Source organism: Mytilus trossulus, unplaced genomic scaffold, assembly GCF_036588685.1.
Source record: "Mytilus trossulus isolate FHL-02 unplaced genomic scaffold, PNRI_Mtr1.1.1.hap1 h1tg000234l__unscaffolded, whole genome shotgun sequence".
Taxonomy (NCBI): Eukaryota; Metazoa; Mollusca; class Bivalvia; order Mytilida; family Mytilidae; genus Mytilus; species Mytilus trossulus.
In genome coordinates, this window is record NW_026963315.1 from 3,030,228 (window position 1) to 3,048,406 (window position 18,179).

An 18,179-nucleotide genomic window follows, 5' to 3' on the forward strand; every position below is an offset into this window, starting at 1 on the left:
TTAACTAGATTTTAATATCGACAACTGCTCTCTTCTTGTACATCTTATATTTCTTCAAACCTTTATTTACAAGTTACGTACATATTCATTTCTTCAATAAGGCCTGCAATTCGCGGTTCTTACTCTAAGAAATATAAAGATAGGTTGGTTTCTCTCTGAATGTATCTGTTAGAAAAAGAGGCGAGAAAAAAACGCCAAAAAGGAGGGGATTAAAACTCACAAGTCGAAGTGATTATGACAAAGCTGAGGCAAAATAAGAACAAAAAGTGACAAAAAGACGTACAACAGTTTACAAAACACTTCGTCGATAATCATTTATGTATTACTATGTCAACTGGTCGTTTATGTCAAATGATACGAAGGTGGTCTAGTTACGAAAATACCCAAAACATGCCAAAACATATTCAAAATGTTCTTTTTTTTTCATACGATACGTAAAATTCAGAAAGGAAATGGGGAATGTATCAGAGCGACAACAACCCGACCATAGATCAGACAACAGCCGAAGGCCACCAATGGGTCTTCAAAGTGTTTACTTTTGCAATGATAAAATAAAAGACATAGCAACTTCACAAACAGTCGCGAAAATCAATTGATGGTGACAACATGGAAAATGAAATGCTTTACAGTATACGAATTATCAAAAAACATGTGTCCTACTAAAATGCGCCCGGGAGCGCCCGGACGATGAAAAAGCGCCCGGAGATGAAAATTTAGCGCCCGGGGAAAATAAATAGATATTTTATTGGCATAAGACAACTGTTTTAAGTTATGAACAATTTTTTTTTTTATTTTAGACAAGTAAAATTCAGATAATAGACATATCACATATGAAATAAAGCACAAAAACAAGTATGAATATTTCAATTTTAACAATAATACATGAATAATACTATTTCGAAAGACTAATAATATTGGATCACAGTTTATGAGGAAGAATTATAAAATGTAAGACATCAAAAGACATGTTTTTCAAAGACGATATCAAAATGAAAAATGTATAAGACAACTCACAGATGAATATTAATTTAATCAAAATTAAAAGAGGTAAACATAATAAATCAGCAAAAAAAGTAGTACCATACATGTACCGTAGTTAAAACAAGGGGGTAAAAAGCAGGTATTTGGTTTAAATTTAAGTCTTATTTATTGACTTATGTACAATTTTGAAATCTAAAATGTAGAAGTGCAACAACACTTTAGATGTAGCATCGTACATATCCCCATTTATATTCTAATTCGTCACCTCAAACGCATATAAAGTATTTATTAAATAAAAACAAACACTTGTTACATAGGAATAGCTCGCCAGCATGTGCAGCTTACTGTTAAATTTTATTAAATCAAAATATTGAGTCCCGATGTCATGATATCGGTCACACAGCTGCGTAGTACAAGACAGCCTACAAAATAGAAAAACAAAATCAGAAATCATATATACATAGTAATCTTAATAATCAAACAAACAATTTCCTACTGATAGTATAAATATCTTTCTATCTATGCGTGAAAACATTTCAAATATACAAGCATCTTAATCCGGGTGGGGGTGGGGGTCTTTACCTAAACTAAGCTGCCTTACTGAACGGTATACGAGCTTCGAATGACCATATATCTTAAATTACTTAAACAAGACAACTATTCGCGCTTTAAAAATCCTGTGCTATTTACATAACAAATATCATACTCAATATATTTACGCAATGCGACAAATATTGACCAATCCGAAATATCATATATTTAAAACACAAACCTGTTTATCCAATATAAACACCAATAGAAGACCACTATGTGGACACACAATCACGTGTGATTGTTTACATAATAGAAAACACGTGTATGCTCAACTTTAATAAATATATTTATATTAAGGGCAGAACAAGCAATGATAAGTATTTTATAAGGAAAAAAATATTGTTATAAAATATTATTTTTTTCTTCTCCCGGGCGCTAATTTTCTTCTCCGGGCGCTAATTTTCCTTCTCCGGGCGCTTTTTCTTTTCCCCGGTCGCTTTTTCTCTTCCCGGGCGCTCCCGGGCGCTTTTCAGTAGGACCGCTACTCATGGTTTGAAGATTTTTTTAGATTATGACTGTTATGTAATAAAACCGTGCTTTATTTGACTAGAAAGTAAAAATAGGAAAATAGTTGTATCCAAAAAAAAATACAAAAACAGTGATTTAGGAATACTGAACAGTTTATGAAAAAAAAATGCTATCCTCATCTTAATACATGTATAAACCTTTCGTAACAATATAAATAACAGCACGTAGCAGAAAACATTACAGCCAATTGAAAATGATAAAGAACAAATATCTGTCTTATCTTCATTTTTGAAAACTACATCATGTTGATAAATATTAACTTTTCTATTAACTTTTGTCAATTTTTCATTTTTCTTTTTAATTATTGATATTTAGATACCTTAATCAACTCATGTATAATTAAGAGTTTAGTATTGAGTTCATTATGACTGAACTAGTATATATATATATTTGTTTAGGGGTTCGGGAATTTCTCGTTGCATTGAAGACCTATTGCCGACCTTCTGCTGTTGTCTGCTCTATGGTAGGGTTGTTGCCTCTTTGACACATACCCCATTTCCATTTTTAATTTAATTTTATATACATCAAAGGTTTTCTATATACAAAAGCTTACAGTTCATTACAGTTGAGTATAAAATCGATCGTTCGTAAACAAAACAGCTGTTCCCTGTCTTTACACACAAAGTTATGCAACATGTAACGCAATTTTGTTTATGAAAACTTATTTTGAAGCAAAAATTTCCTTTTTTGAAAATAAAATATCATCTCTTTCCTGTACATATATAATTAAATTTCTAAAACACTTAGGTCTGATCAATTGCATATAAAAAGTTCTAAACAACTTTGTACACAGCAAATAATCCTCTTTCATTGCATATAAGCAATGTGTTGGTATTCATATCTAAGTCAACAGCTTGTGGATGATTCATTCCATCTGATTTTGTCAGTAATGTTTTACTGTCTTTCCCGTCATGTTGTATAATTGTTAGATTATTGGAAACATAACCTACAACGTAAACGTTATGGCAATTGTCTATTGTTATCCCGAATGGAAGTTGAACGCTATCAATTTTGCTTTGCCATAATTCTTCCCCATTCAAATGACAACAATGTACCTTTTGCGTGCTGTAATCTGTGTAAAATATCTTGTCCCTGCTCGACTTGATGTAAACTATAGTATTAGATACTTTTTTCAGTGTTTCCAATTCTTTTCCTGATAGATCAATGACTAGTACGCCGTGTCCATTTGCTACGTAAAGTTTCCCATCCTCGTGAGATATTCCATAACAACTCTCTTGTAAGCTGATCTTCTTTTCAACGGTGAAATTATCGGTATGCATTATTTCTACTATACGTGCGTCACCGTACGTCACAACAATTCGATCAGGATCTATCATCGTGATACCAAACGGCTTACCGGAGACTGAAATGTCACGGATGTGTTCACCTGTATCACTGTACTCTATTAATTTATTTTCTTTTGTGCTGTTCGAAATAACTAATCGACCATTTGGTAATATTACACATCCTGTTATATATATTTCATTTCTCTTATTCATGTCAAATGTTCTGATTAGCTGTAGCTTTATATCGGGTATATTTCTTGTTGTTGGGACATTGATCTCAGTTTGAGCTTGATCGATTTTGGAATCTCTGAAATCAAGGTTGGTGACGGATTCTGATACCGTTATTTTACCAAATTCTTCAACTTCGTTGGATAATTTTTGGATTAGTCCATCAATAGATATTTTTAAGTTATAGTCCTTGTTGACACCACGTATATCGTTCTTGATGGATTCTACCTCGCTTCCGACCCGCTTATTCACCTGACGCGTTCCAAGAAATACTTGTATGTCAGATGAAAATTGTTTCATATGTATTGTTTGTTCCCTTAGTTTGGTAAGCATTTCTTCTGTTGATTTTAGCTTCTGAAGAATTTTCATATATTTTGATTTGCAAGTGTCAGTTGTTGATTTTAGTTCTTGCAACAATTTCTCCTGAAGCCTGTCTAGTTGTCCGTTTATTTTCGTTCTTGTTTCAAGAACCACAGTTTTTACAGCCAGTTCTTGTTTTCCGAGTTCCTTTGTACCAGATTCACGATTTTTGATGCATTGTTGCACGTTGCGCAAAGTTTCCTCAATTCTCTCCTCAAGGTCAGATAACGCAGTTGATTGTCTTGCATTTGTTGAGTCAGCACTAATTGGTATAACATCAGGACATGCCTTGTGTTTTGATGGAACACAAACAACACAGAGGACTTCGTCGTGACTTTTACAGAACCATTCCATGTTTTCCCCATGATGCTCACAGACCAGGGAGATTGAAACATGTTCAATCTTTCGATAATCTTCTATTGAAATCAGCTGATGGTTTCTGGAGGCTTTGCTTTTTCTGTGAGCCTTTTCGCAATCGTCACATAAACCTTCTTCACATTTAGTGCACCATCTTTCAGCATCCTTTGTGACGTCAACAAACATACAAGGACCACACGATATATGGTTTCCTGAAGCCATTTGCACTTACTGAAAGAGACGAAAAAGTTGATTTATTTTCTATGAAATATTATCAATATTTGTATTTTTTACCTCACCAAGGATATTTTATTCAAAATAAAAAAAAAGTGAATGAGAAAATAAATTGGAACATTCTTGAATTCAATATGTAAAATAAATATTTGTTTTATCAAGAAAGTCATGATAGGAAATGCAAGAACGGGCATATCGTATCAATTGGGAGATATATACCCCGTATGCAGGTGCTATGGAATGTTGGTACTAAAAAAATGGAAAGTTCGCAATTTGAAAGACGTCCGTAAATAACAAAATCAAAACTTAAAGGTCGGTAGGCAAACCCATTCCCCGAATGACATAAACTATTCGACAAGATGCTTTTGCATTCAATGAAATATAAAAATAACGAAAGGACATAACTCAACAGAACAAGGAAGTTGATTATCACAAAATTACCCAGTATTTTTTTCTTTTTATCAATAACAAAAAATATTTCTTTTAAAAGTTGTTGACAAGTAATTAGAAAATAAAATAGTAACACACATTTTGTGGCATACACTTTACCTGAATTGTTTTACGAGCTATTTCCTGTATTTGTCAAGACATATCTTGTGAACATTGATCACAGTTTGTAGTCATAGGTCACATGACTTGTTATGAATAAGAGTTTAACGCGCGATATTTCAAACCTTTTAAATCTTGTCTGTTCAGTATGTGCTATAATGTAACTGATTCATGCTTCATCTTCTTTGATGATGTATTTTAATAGAAATGTTGTATTTTATCCAGGTTGATTTTGGAAAACAGGCTATTTGTTTGTGGTAATGACGTAAACACCAATTTACAATTCATATACGCACTTTTCACAAAAGAAATATCTTCTGTACAGGCCTGAACACAATAAGAAAAGCATCGAATTAAATTCAAACTGTAAATCACAACCCCTCTTGTTGTTTATTTAAATGAAAAAAAACGGTGTTGTATACTTCATTTACAAATCAATTTCAACAAAACTAAAGTAGAAAAACCTAAATCACAATTAGAAATGATTATAAAATTAGGGTTTCAAATCCATCCTTAAGGCAGCTTAGATGAACGTATCTTCAATTCTCGATTCCCATTTTGGTCATAATGTTAGCGTATTACCGTATTTAAACATTCTCAACTCTCAACTTTTTTTATTTCAATTTTTCAAAATCTATATCGGTCGAACGCACACAGTTTAGAGAGTGCTTTGTTATACGCCTTAAATACAATTTGAGGAATATATTTTACTGTTAGACAAATGTTTAAAGCAACAAATTTTAAGAAGAAATGACGTGCTAGAGGTTTTTTTTTTTTAAAACTATCTTTATTTTGAACCAAATTGTAAAGTAAATAAAAACATTCCTGTGAAACAAATATTTAATACTACAAATTGCATGACGATAGTGAATGTAGAAATTGTTGCCTAAAAAACATATCATTAATTTGAATTATATGGAATTCTGATCTCTATTCTAGAACATGACAAATATGCAGCTCGATTCTCCAAACTTTTGTAATCCAATGTACTACAACTCAGAAGATATAGACACTACATTTGATTCTATAGAGAATCCAGTTACCTCCCTTGATCGTGAGGCTCCAGTTACTTCCCCTGATATTAGTGAAGGACTTCCGAAGGATAGTTCTCAAGGAGCTGCCCCTAGTAAGTTAAGGACATATAGAGTGAGGAAAAAGGCATTGAGTCCTGTTGAACATTCGGATAAGGATAAAGATGGACTTGTTGCAGAAGAGGAATTGTAACAATGAATCGGGGTAAAAGTTCCTCACCAATGAATTCGGGGTAAAATTTCCTCACCAATGATCTCAGATCAATTACTACAATAAAGACAGACATATCATATTGTTTAAAATGACAGTGATTGGATAGTTTTGTGCATGTGTCATCCATTCAGAGGTTTGCTTTTTGAAATTTCCTGACAATTGGAGATGAAGTCTCCAGGAAATGTGAAATCAGGCATTGGCTGTTGCTTTGCATTTTAATCATATACTGTATTTACTGGAGTGTACCTGTTTATATGAAGCAGTTCTCACAACTAAGTATAATATGCCTAAACAGCTTCTTTATTATCAATTTTCAGTTTAATAGCTTAACTGCCAAAATATCATAGAATTTTTCATTGTGCCTAAATACTATAGAAATTTTGCAGCATCCGCTGAAGGTTTGAAAGGTTTTTGGTGATCAAAATCTTGAATGTGTTCTTTATTGTGAAATGGAAATTGAAAGTAGCCATTTTGATATACAGCAAAACTTTCCAGTAATTTTTGGCATGTTTGCTTACTTCATTTATTTCATTACCATCAAAACATTTTCATTGTTATTTTCAATACATTTATGATTATTATGTAAAAAAGCACATATCCTATGTCCAAGTCTAAGTTTATCAGGATGTGATGATGATCCTTTCTACTTTTTGTTTTGATAGCCTTTCTTGATCCTCTGTTTTTATACGCCCGTCTTTTGGACAGGACATATTATGGTATACCATTGTTCGTCCGTCCGTCTCTGCGTCCGTCCTTCCGTCTGTCCGTCCTTCTGTCTGTCCGTCCGTCCGTCGTCCACACTTCGGACAATAACTCAAAAACACTTTCACTAATTTCCATGAAACTTAAGTGAATTGTTATCTTTTGACGTAAGCTCCCTTTTTTTTTTATTTCAGATTTTAAGTTTTGGATTTATGGGGTTTTATTCATATAAAAGGGGGGATTTTCAACACTTCGGACAATAACTCAAAAAGGCTTTCACCAATGTCTATGATACTTTGGTGAATTCTTTATATCTATTGATGTAAGCTCCCTTTCAACTTTTATAAATTTCAGATTTTAAGTTTTGGATTTATGGGGCTTTATTCCGATTTTACATTTCCGTGTTATGAATTTTTATGCTTAAAAAAGGGATGCTTTTCCAAATTGGGGACAACACATTTAAAGCATAAAAGACAAGTTAAAGGAGCAACGGGCGTATCATGCGCTAAAGCTAAGCCCTTTTATTTTCATATGGATACAGACCTTCAAAATGTGAAGGCGGCAATTTCATTTGTTAATTCAATATGAGAAAAGAAAGTAAATCTGAGTGTTGCAAGATCCTTGTTAGATAGGATATTTATTTTAAACAGATTGGTAAAGAAGGCACAAGTATTCTTCATCAATCAACAAATTTGAACCCATATATCTGCTGATTATAGTCTCACAATTTGAAGACATGTAAGTGAGAAGATGTGATGTCATTTCAAAGTTACCTTTTGTAATGTACTACAAAAACTCATTTTATATTTAGTTCCTGAACATTTGTAAATATTTCATGTAGATATCATACAATTCATATTATTATATTAAAATGTTTAATCAGTTTCTGACTTTTTTCATTATTACCGACAATAATGTTAATGGTTGGAAAGACAAGTGGTTTATGGTTTCCTATTATTTTTTTTGTTTTCACACACACCTGTTAATTCCGAAACTGTTGCAAGGTTCCTGTTAATGTGAATAAATAACTATTTTAGTTTTACAATAATAGGAACTCTGATTTCTGATAAATATATTAGTATGCAGCTTTTGCCTAAATCTGAATGATGAATTTTGCATTCTTTCAATTATCTTCAGTAAAAAGTAAAATCACAAAAATACTGAACTTAGAGGAAAATCAATTCGGAAAGTACATACTCACATGGCAAAATAGAATAACAAAACACATCAAAAACGAATGGACAAAAACTGTCATATTCATGACTTGGTACAGGCATTTTAAAATGGTGGATTAAACCTCTAATGATGGGTTTGTATTCAACCTCTAATGTTGGATTTGTATAAAGCAAACATTTTCTACTTATTTAGGAAGTTCCAAACTATAGTTTTCCATGTTGAGCTATTAGAATGAACCCTTTTTAGAAAAATATCTCAGGATTGTGTTTGTGTATGAATTATTCATAAATATTGATCTCTTTTAAAGGAACGAAAATCGGAATAACCGTTCCACAGATGATATCAGAATGTTCCTTATGTCGTTACTGCAATCCCTGTTCACTGAATTGAATTATTAACTGGGTGTGTAATATCATGAGCAGCACACCGGGTGCTGTGTTTGTCTGTTTGTCCTTTCCATTCTTAGCCATGGTGTTGACCGTTTATTCCGATCTATTAGTTTGACTGTCCCTCTGGTATCTTTTGCCCGTTTTGTAACGTCAACACACAATATAGATCTGTTCCTGGTGATTTTATACTTTTCCTTGGTACCAACTTTTGTGAACACTTCTATGTTGTTGTTATATTTGCCAAAGCCTGTATTTTGCTGTGGATTTTTATTTTCTTCACCCAAGAAATCCATAAAAATTGGCATTAGATGAAAAAAAGTGAATCCGCAGTGTGCAAATATAAAGTAGAATCACAGAAATATTGAACTCTTAGGAAAATTCAAAAAGAATATTCCCTACACCTTGCAATCATTCTTCAACCCAATCATGCCAAACATAGTTGACCTATTGCTTATAGTACCTGAGATTAAGGAACTACAGTAATGTTATTCCGATTCTAATGCATTACAAAAAGAAAAAATACGATAAAACTTGAAAAAAATGTCTAAATATGTCAAATTAAAAAAAATCCGCGAAACTTCATGAATGATTTTGGCACAAAGACGTCATGGCTAGACGTGACGTCATACAAATGAAAACTTTCAAACTGGACGTCATTACGTTACATGAACGCTTCAAATTCGGATAAAATTACATCAAAACGGCGAATTCGAGGTGGGTGTTTTTTTATTTTCGATTATATAGTAGTAATCGAACATTTGTTGATTCATCAATTCAAAATGGCGGGTCCCTCCTTAATTACGCCTGGTCAACTGTGGATTTGACGGCAACTTTTAGGCAATGAAAAAAAAGGTTACACCCAAATTGCATTAGAATAAGGTATTGACCACGAATACTTAACTTTGATCACTGATCCATGAAATGAAAGACAGAGATAAGTCAATGGAAACCTGTTTGATAGAATGCGAGAATCATATATACCAAATTTATTTATTCCAGTGCTCATAATAAGTGAATATTTCACCAAAACACTTTTTATTATTAAAAAGTCACTTAACCATGGAAATAAGGTCAAGGGCATTGGTCATATGAAGACAGACTTCGTCACATAAGGCACCTGCCACCAAGGTATGCAACATCCAGGTCTTCTACCTTCTGAAATATAAAGTTTTAAGCAATAGTTTATGCACCCACTACTGGATTGTAATCCTTGCCTATATCTCGCATTAAGCAACTTTCTTTGCCTATATCAGTTCTTAATTGTTCGAGAATGAATCCATGATTGGTTCACTGATTCGAATCACTTGAGTGTTTAACATAAACTAAATTACATATCAAACTGCAATAAAATTTAAATATGTTTATTTCCCATGTAAAAGCCCTTTTAATAGTACATGGGTGTTTGTATAGTAAGACATAAAAAATGTGAGTTAGAAACTTCTTTATAAAGTTACACTTAATTCAATGCTTTGTTTCTTAATAAAACACTTAACTATGAAATACTAATTATATGATTATTACAATAAGGCACTCTTATGAAACCTTCTCTTTTCATACATATACATAAACATACAAATTACTAACTATAAATTAGATATCAGAGGTAAAAAACGATGTTAAACAATACAAGCCAACTTACAAAATCCTAGAAAATTTGAATTCTCATACTTTTGACATCAGAGTAACACATAGATATTGAAATAATAAAATTTAAGCTTTCCACTGCCATCCCATAATCATTCGTTTTTAGTGGCATATAATTTAACCACACCAATAGCCAATCGTAAGAGAAGTTTACAAAAGACCACACTACTTGAATATACCAAAGCCTCATTAGCAGCCTTTTGAAGGTAAATTTTGGGGTGATCAGACAGATTTGAAATTGACAAAAGTTGGTTTTATGTCCCTTTGTTTATTGATCCAAAAGATAAGGTTTAAATACAATAGTTGCCTTTATAGATTAAGCTGTGTCTACAAAAATGGTGTATGATTATAGATTTAAAAGACTCTTAAAAGATTTACAGTCACCACCAAGTTCAGAAAGGATACTTACCATTTAAAATAGATTTAAAGACATCACACGAAGGTGTGTCAATGTTACATTACTGTTTGTGATACCTTGGCCAACTGCCACTCGAGGGCCGTACAATATAAAACGATCAAATAATATACTGTTTGTACATCTAAATAAAATTGCAAAAAATCTGTTCAAATTTGATTGAGGAAGCTTTCAATTAAGTTTTGTGTGGAGGCACAGTTTTTCAAATCCTTATCTTTTGAATAATTCAGTGTAGGCACAATTGCATAGACTATAGGAGGGTACAGGTGTAGTACCACCAAATCATGGTACGTCACATCCGGTTGTATACTAAAGTAGGTCTAAAAAATATTCCCTTGAATTTGTCAGTTGTAGAAAATTAACCCTGCATTTCCATGCACTTAAACTTTTCTGAGTCATAAACATGTATGTTGGGTGTCTGAAAGTGCCAATTTAACAAAGACTAATGGTTGTATTAAACATACAAGCAGCGCCACATTCTTATTCAACTTGAAAACACAACAGGTCAAACGTTTATTGCGTTTTTATCTCGTATATTGTAGGAACGTTTCTACAAAAGCGTAATTTTCGAACATGATTTGAAAAGTTTTAAATAACTTTGTACAGTGTAACCTTTCCCCTTTCGTTGCACAGAAGTAATGTTCTTTTTTCTATGTCAAAATACACATCATTCGGTTTATGTAGTCCATCTTGTAAAGTCAATAATGTCGTGCTGTCCTTTCCATCATGTTGTATGACGGTAAGATTACGGGAACTATGACCAACAACATACACGTTTTGCTTATTGTCTACTGTAATACCTACAGGCAAACGAATGGATTCACTTTCAAACTGCCATAACTCTTCTCCGTTCAAACGACAATAATGCACCTTGTTTCTTGCTCGTGTCTGTGTAGAATAGCCTGTCTTTGCTAGTTGTAATGTAATACACATCATTCAATTCCATTTTCAGTGTTTCCATGTGCCTTCCCGATAGATCCAGGACTTGTATTGAAGAGTATCCTACAACATAAAGTCTTCCATCTTCTTCAGATACTCCAAAGCAATCATCTTTTAATTCAATTTTCTTTTCAACCGTAAAGGTATTGATATTTATTATTTCTAAGTACTTTGCGTCACCATATGACACAGCAATACGATTAGGTTTAATTACTGTAATATCATATGGTCGACAAGAAACCGGAATTGCACGCACATGTTTTCCTTTATCATTGTACAGTATTAAATGCTTTCCCTTTCCATTCGCCATCAAGAAATGACCACCAGGCAATGAAACACAACTTGAAATATTCATTGTATGCTTTCTGTATTTGAATATATCAAAAGATGTCATTACCTGAAGCTTAATTTCAGACATGTTTCTTGATGTTGGGATAGTGATCCCTATTTGAGCTTGATCGATTTTTATGTCTCTGAAATGCAGACTGGTCGCACAGGCTGAGACTTTAATCTGACCAAATTCTTTTACTTCATCTAATAACTTCGCAATGAGGTTATGAAAAACTATTTTCAATTCATTATCATTGGTAGTACCAATGGCACTCTTAATTGATTCCGTCTCGCTTACGACCAAATTATTAATTTGGCGTGTTCCAAGAAACACCTGTATATCAGAGGAAAACTGTTTCATGTGAAGTGTTTGTTCCCTAAATTTGTTGAGCTTGTCTTATGTTGATTCTAAATTTTGAACGAATTTTGCACATTTCGATTTACAAGTCTGAGAGACTGACTTTAGTTCAAGTAATAATTTTGTTTCTAACTTGTCTAGGTGGCCATTAATTTTTGTCCGAGTTTCATGAATTAGGGTTTTAACCACCAATTCTCGTTTTTCAATTTCTTTTGAAGCGGATTGACGATTAATTATACATTGTTTCACGTTGAGCAGCGTCCCCTCGATCGATTCTTCAAGGTCAGCTAAAGCAGTCGATTGTGTTGCATTTGTTGAGGCAACGCTAATGGGTACAACACCAGAACATGACTTGTGATTTGACGTGACACAAACCATGCATAGGGCTTTGTCGTGAGTTGTACAGAACCACTCAAGGTTTTCGCCATGATTCTTACAGACCTGGGAGATTGAAACATGTTCAATCTTGCGATAATCTTCGATTAATATAACCTTATGGTTCCTTGATATTTTGCTTTTCCTGTGAACGTTTTCGCAATCTTCACATAGTCCCTCTTCACAATAAGTGCACCATCTTTTTGCCACCCCTGTGACGTCATCGTACAAACATGGACCACAAGATAATGCTGAGGCCATATTTGGGAGTCCCTATAACGGAAAACGAGAGATGTAGTAATTTTCTGAAATCAAATTTCTTTTAATATATAATATTACAACTCTGTCTCAGTGATGATGAAGTTATTCAAATTTTTAACACTCATATAGAATCTTTTCCAAAAAGTATTATTCGTGCAGTAACTCATGTTTCGTCGTTGTACTGCTAATTTAAATTGTATAGTGCACTGTTACTATCTATAAACTGCAATGCACTTATATTTTAAATAAAGTTGCAAGTAGTACCTTAAGCAAATTTTAGTTATTAGTTTGTTATTTAAGTTCTAATTTCCTTGCTAATCTAAGTTCAGATTCTGAGTTCTTTTATGATTAGAAGCATGTAATACCTGCCTAGTCAACACACGCACTGATACATACTATTATATTTTTTTTATTAAACTTTTCATTGTTTTCCTTAGTATGATTTTTTTAAACAGGTAACTGGTATTGATGATGAATATTTGACAATCAAAATATATATTCACTTTATTTTTTTTCTTTATTTAATAGCCCTTTCTGTCCATAATTTGCGTGGTCTTTTACACATAAAAGTCGCATATTAATCTATTTTTTTTTTACTTATTTCCCTATTTGTAGGGTATCTTTCTTTTAAGCCGATCTGATACATATTAAATTTGCTGGTTTTAAATACATATTTACTTGTGTTTGTGTGGATGTTCTTTTACCAGACGCAGTTTTGCTGAAACGAATGAAAAACTATGATTAGGAAATATTACAAATTGTCTTGGGTTGTTTGATAAAGGTACGCTAACATCCATTGACAAATTAAAAAATTCTAAGTACAATATCAATATCACAAAGAACGATACATTGGAATAAAAAAAGTAAAATCACAAAATAACTCAACTATACGTGCAAACATCTGTAGACGAAATTACTCTTAGATTCTCTTGAGTTGATAATCAAATAAGTCAGAAATAAGAAACCACAAAGTACATAAAAAAGAAAATGATGACTACGTTAAACTTGTGTGTTATAGCACATTTTGTATTCATGATTATTGATACGCTACACATTACTGTTAAATTGCAGACGACATTGAAATGTGTTCAATTGATTTTCAGTCTTTCAGATTTGTTAAGAAAAATCAATGTACTTGTATTTGTTGCAATTTAAAACTGCAAATTTGGAACTCATTAACAATAGATGCCTTGCATGAACTATGTTAACCATTTAAAACTGCGTTCTTGTTACTATACGATAAATATCTCATTCATATATGTTAATACACGTTTAAATGAAAATACACTATCTTTGTCAAATAAATGCATGATTTCATTTGAATGGAAATAGTAGCGTTTCTTCGATACGCTGTCATTTATGATTTAGAGAGTATCTATTATGTTAATATTAATGCCTACATTTTAAAGCAAAAATAAACATGCTAGTTTGAATTTCATAACACATCCCCATAATTTATTTGGAAAAACACTTCACACCAGTAAAAGTCTGAAATGGCCTTTATCTGTACTCGACCAGTCTGAACTGGTCTTCAATTTACTTGATAATACTCGACTGTAGTCTGAACCATAATTAATAGTAATGAACTTGTACCCGACCTTAACTCGACTGTAGTCTGAACCATACTTAACAGTCTGAACTTGACTTGTACTCGACCTTAACTCGATCAGTACATGACCATTTTATACGTGTCTGAACCATGCTCGACCTAGTCTGAACAATACTCGACATAGTCTAAACCATGCTCGACATAGTCAGTAAATCAGAACCATACAAGACCAAGTGGTAAACATTTGTTTTTATTAAAATAAATATAAAATAAATACAGCTACTTTATAATAAATCTTTAGAATGATAGCATTGCATGTTATGTAAAACCAAGAATTTAATATCAACATGACAAACTTCCATAGCAACCTTTGATAAACTTTTAAAAACGAAAATGTGTTGCAAAGTTCTAGTAAACATTTAATAAATCACTTATATTTCAGTGATTTTTGTTGGCTGTTGTAACCTCATTAAAAGATAATTATATAACTATTGTATGTGACCATATAACCTATGTAGTTTTTATTCAGAAACATTAAGTTTGAGAAACATAACATGCCAAACAAGAAGCACCTTAATAAGATTTTACTACCCTCAGTATAATGGGTGTGGTTCTTATGAAAAACACGATATTTTTTTTAGCAAAACACTAATACTGTAAAATCAATAAAATATAATTATTATATAAGATAATTTGATTTACCTATCTCTATTTGAAAAATCTGAAAATCATCTAAGGATGTACATTTGTTTTTGATATATATATCTTTATTTTGTTGTGGCTGTTGTCATGTTAGTTTAAAAGAAATGCATATAAACAGTTGAAATAATAAAAAGTAGAGGCTCTTTGTCAATTATTGCTTAGACTGGTCGAAAGATAAGGGTCAAGTACAAATCAGTACAGTCGAGTATTGTTAAGACTAGGGTCGAATAATGTCGAGTAAAATTTAGACCAATTCAGTGTGGTCGAGTAACTATCGAGTCGAGTACAGAAATAGGCCATTCCAGACTTTTACTGGTTTGTAGTGAAATGATCAGTACAAATGATTATTTTTCTTTCCTTGAATACTGTGTTTACTTATTATCTCCACATTGTGCAATATAGAGTTTAGACCTATTCAGTGGTTGAATACAAATTTCATATAACCTAAACATGTCTCAAGAAATATCTTGTAAGTAAAGCATTTACAACCAAAATTTGTTTTGCACACAAATCCGATATTTTCTTGAACACATGTTTTGTCAGATTTGAATGTGTTTGGTACTATTGCAGGTATAAAACGGTGAACAAAATGAAAAATGAAAAAGCATCTACTTACCTGTGTACTATTATTAGTTTATACCTGGACACGTCAACGTTTACCTTGGGTACAATTTAAAATATCACGTGACACCATGAAATTTAGAAAAAATATAATGAAAAGCGCGTTTTTAGAATTAGTTTAACACGATGCCTTTCACTATAAAGCAAAATTAGTTTTTAGTAGTTCATGTATCGTAAATTCATCCATTTTAAATATACAATTTAAGTGAACAAACCCTGTTTGTATAGTTTTTAAAAATTGTTCAGAATTCTTGGTCCTCACTGCTATTTAACTTCGTAGTTTATTTAGCATTCTAATTTTTTGATTCGAGCACCACGGATGAGACTTTTGTAGTCAATATGGTCAAAAACACGCGTTTAGTGTTTATTATAAAAATGTCAATTTGCTCATCTATGGTGAGTTTATTAGTTCAGGGTTATCAGAAGCGTCGACAGGCAGCTAGTATTTGTATTTACATAAAGAATACGATAAAACAAAGTAAAACAAGTTTATCAGTTTTTCTTGTCGTACAAGTTAGAGATTTAGCATGTTTAGCGCTATACAAACCGGTTCAATACACCATTTTGCTACATTTGAGAATGCCTGTTCCAATTTATCATTTGATTTTGCCATTTCATTAGGAACGTTCCGTTTTAAATTTTCCTTGGAGTTCAATACTTTTGTCAGTTTAGTTTTTAAGTTGAATCAATAAGATTTAAGCACAAAGGAAAACGGACTAAAATTTGTTTAAGATAGTTTACTTTTATAAAGTGTTGCTTAGATGGAGAGTTGTCTCATTGGCACTCATACCACATCGTCCTATATCTATGAGCTTTAAAATTAGTTATTTGATTAGGGTTTTCCGTCATGGTTTATATTCGGGGTTCTGTAATTTTGTTGTGTTACCTTTTTTTTTTAAATAATCTTGATGGTATTGAAACAAATGCTGGTCCACTGATACCGAAAACATTACCACGTTCATTATCAGAAAATAACCTCCCGACAAATCATTTTCAATATGTTAATATTCAATTTGTTTTGGTAGATACATGAAATTATTTCAATGAGTTTTTGTCTGATTTATATTTTAATCATGTTAATAGTAAAAAGTAATATCAGAAAAATACTGAACTCAGAGGAAAATCCAATCGGAAAGTCCATAATCACATGGCAAAATCAAATGAAAAACACATAAAAAACAAATGGAAAAGATCTGGTACATGCATTTTCAAATGTAAAAAATGGTGGATTAAACCTGGTACTAAAGCGCTAAACCTCTCACTTTGATGACAGACTCGTCAAATTCCGTTATATTTACAATGAGGCGTGAACTAAACAGACATAATTAATAAAATAGTCTCAATATGGGTAAAATGATGTGTAGTTATAAATTTAGTCATTATTTCCGGATTTAATAATTCGATAGATAATTCTAATGCAATTATTTTGTAACAATTGTTCTGATTGGATGACAGCAAGCGTAAAATTGCCTATCTCCTTGTCGTAACTAAGGAAGCCGACATTTTGAATTGCGGAATGTATTGTCATGTTATTTCTACAATAATAAACAAAAAAACTCACTTGTTGCGCCTAAATATCTCCTTTTTATCAAATTTTATTACATTCTGAAGCGGCACAGGAGCCAGAAAACGTCCGGTGTTTATGTTTGACGCCAGAAGCATACCTATGACGTCACCAAGTGTAGGGACCAACGAAGATAACATCTTTTTGCGGAATTTTCTTTAATGAAGATTTTACACTGAAATACTGATTGAAATTTAATTATGAACTTGTTTTGCATTAGAATAGAGATAACTGTATTGTATTTGAAGCTTTGCGGACGTCCATCGGTAGTTTTACTGTCGCAAATACCCGTTTACCTGTCTCCTCTCCGCGTCGCCAGGTAAACTAAATTTGCGACAGTAAAACTGCCGATGGACGTCCTTAAAGCTTCAAATACAATACAGTTATCTCTTAATTCTATGAACGGTAGCGGCTTGCTCATCTACTTTAAAACAAAAATATTTCTGTTGTTGGAAAATGTGAATATAAAGCCTTTAAATTTAATTAAGTGGGCTTAATTCAGATCTAAAGGTAAATAGTTATCAAAGGTACCAGGATTATAATTTAGTAAGTCAGACTCGCGTTTCGTCTATACAAGACTCATCAGTGACGCTCGGATCAAAAGAGTTATGAAGCAAAACAAGTAAAAAGTATTTCTATAATGTTAATAAATGATTATTGTTCTGTATTAAATTAAATTTTACCAAATATTACAGGCTTATTCTTTAATATGCCAGTCGCATATTTTGTCTACATGTTCACATAGAAATAAATAAAATATATATTGCTATTAATCAAAGACCATTATAGATG

At 32.3% G+C, this 18,179-nt stretch overlaps 1 protein-coding gene across 1 annotated transcript; it reads right to left on the reverse strand.

Annotated features, from left to right (window-relative positions):
• Positions 1–1,920: 1,920 nt before the first annotated feature.
• Positions 1,921–5,191, reverse strand: LOC134701297 (E3 ubiquitin-protein ligase TRIM22-like). The gene is made up of 2 exons (XM_063562431.1): positions 5,118–5,191; positions 1,921–4,565 (listed from the first exon to the last, which is right to left on the reverse strand). The coding sequence occupies exon 2, from the start codon at positions 4,554–4,556 to the stop codon at positions 2,877–2,879; it is 1,680 nt and encodes a 559-aa protein (XP_063418501.1). The 5' UTR covers positions 4,557–4,565; positions 5,118–5,191; the 3' UTR covers positions 1,921–2,876.
• Between the last annotated feature and the right edge of the window lie 12,988 nt (positions 5,192–18,179).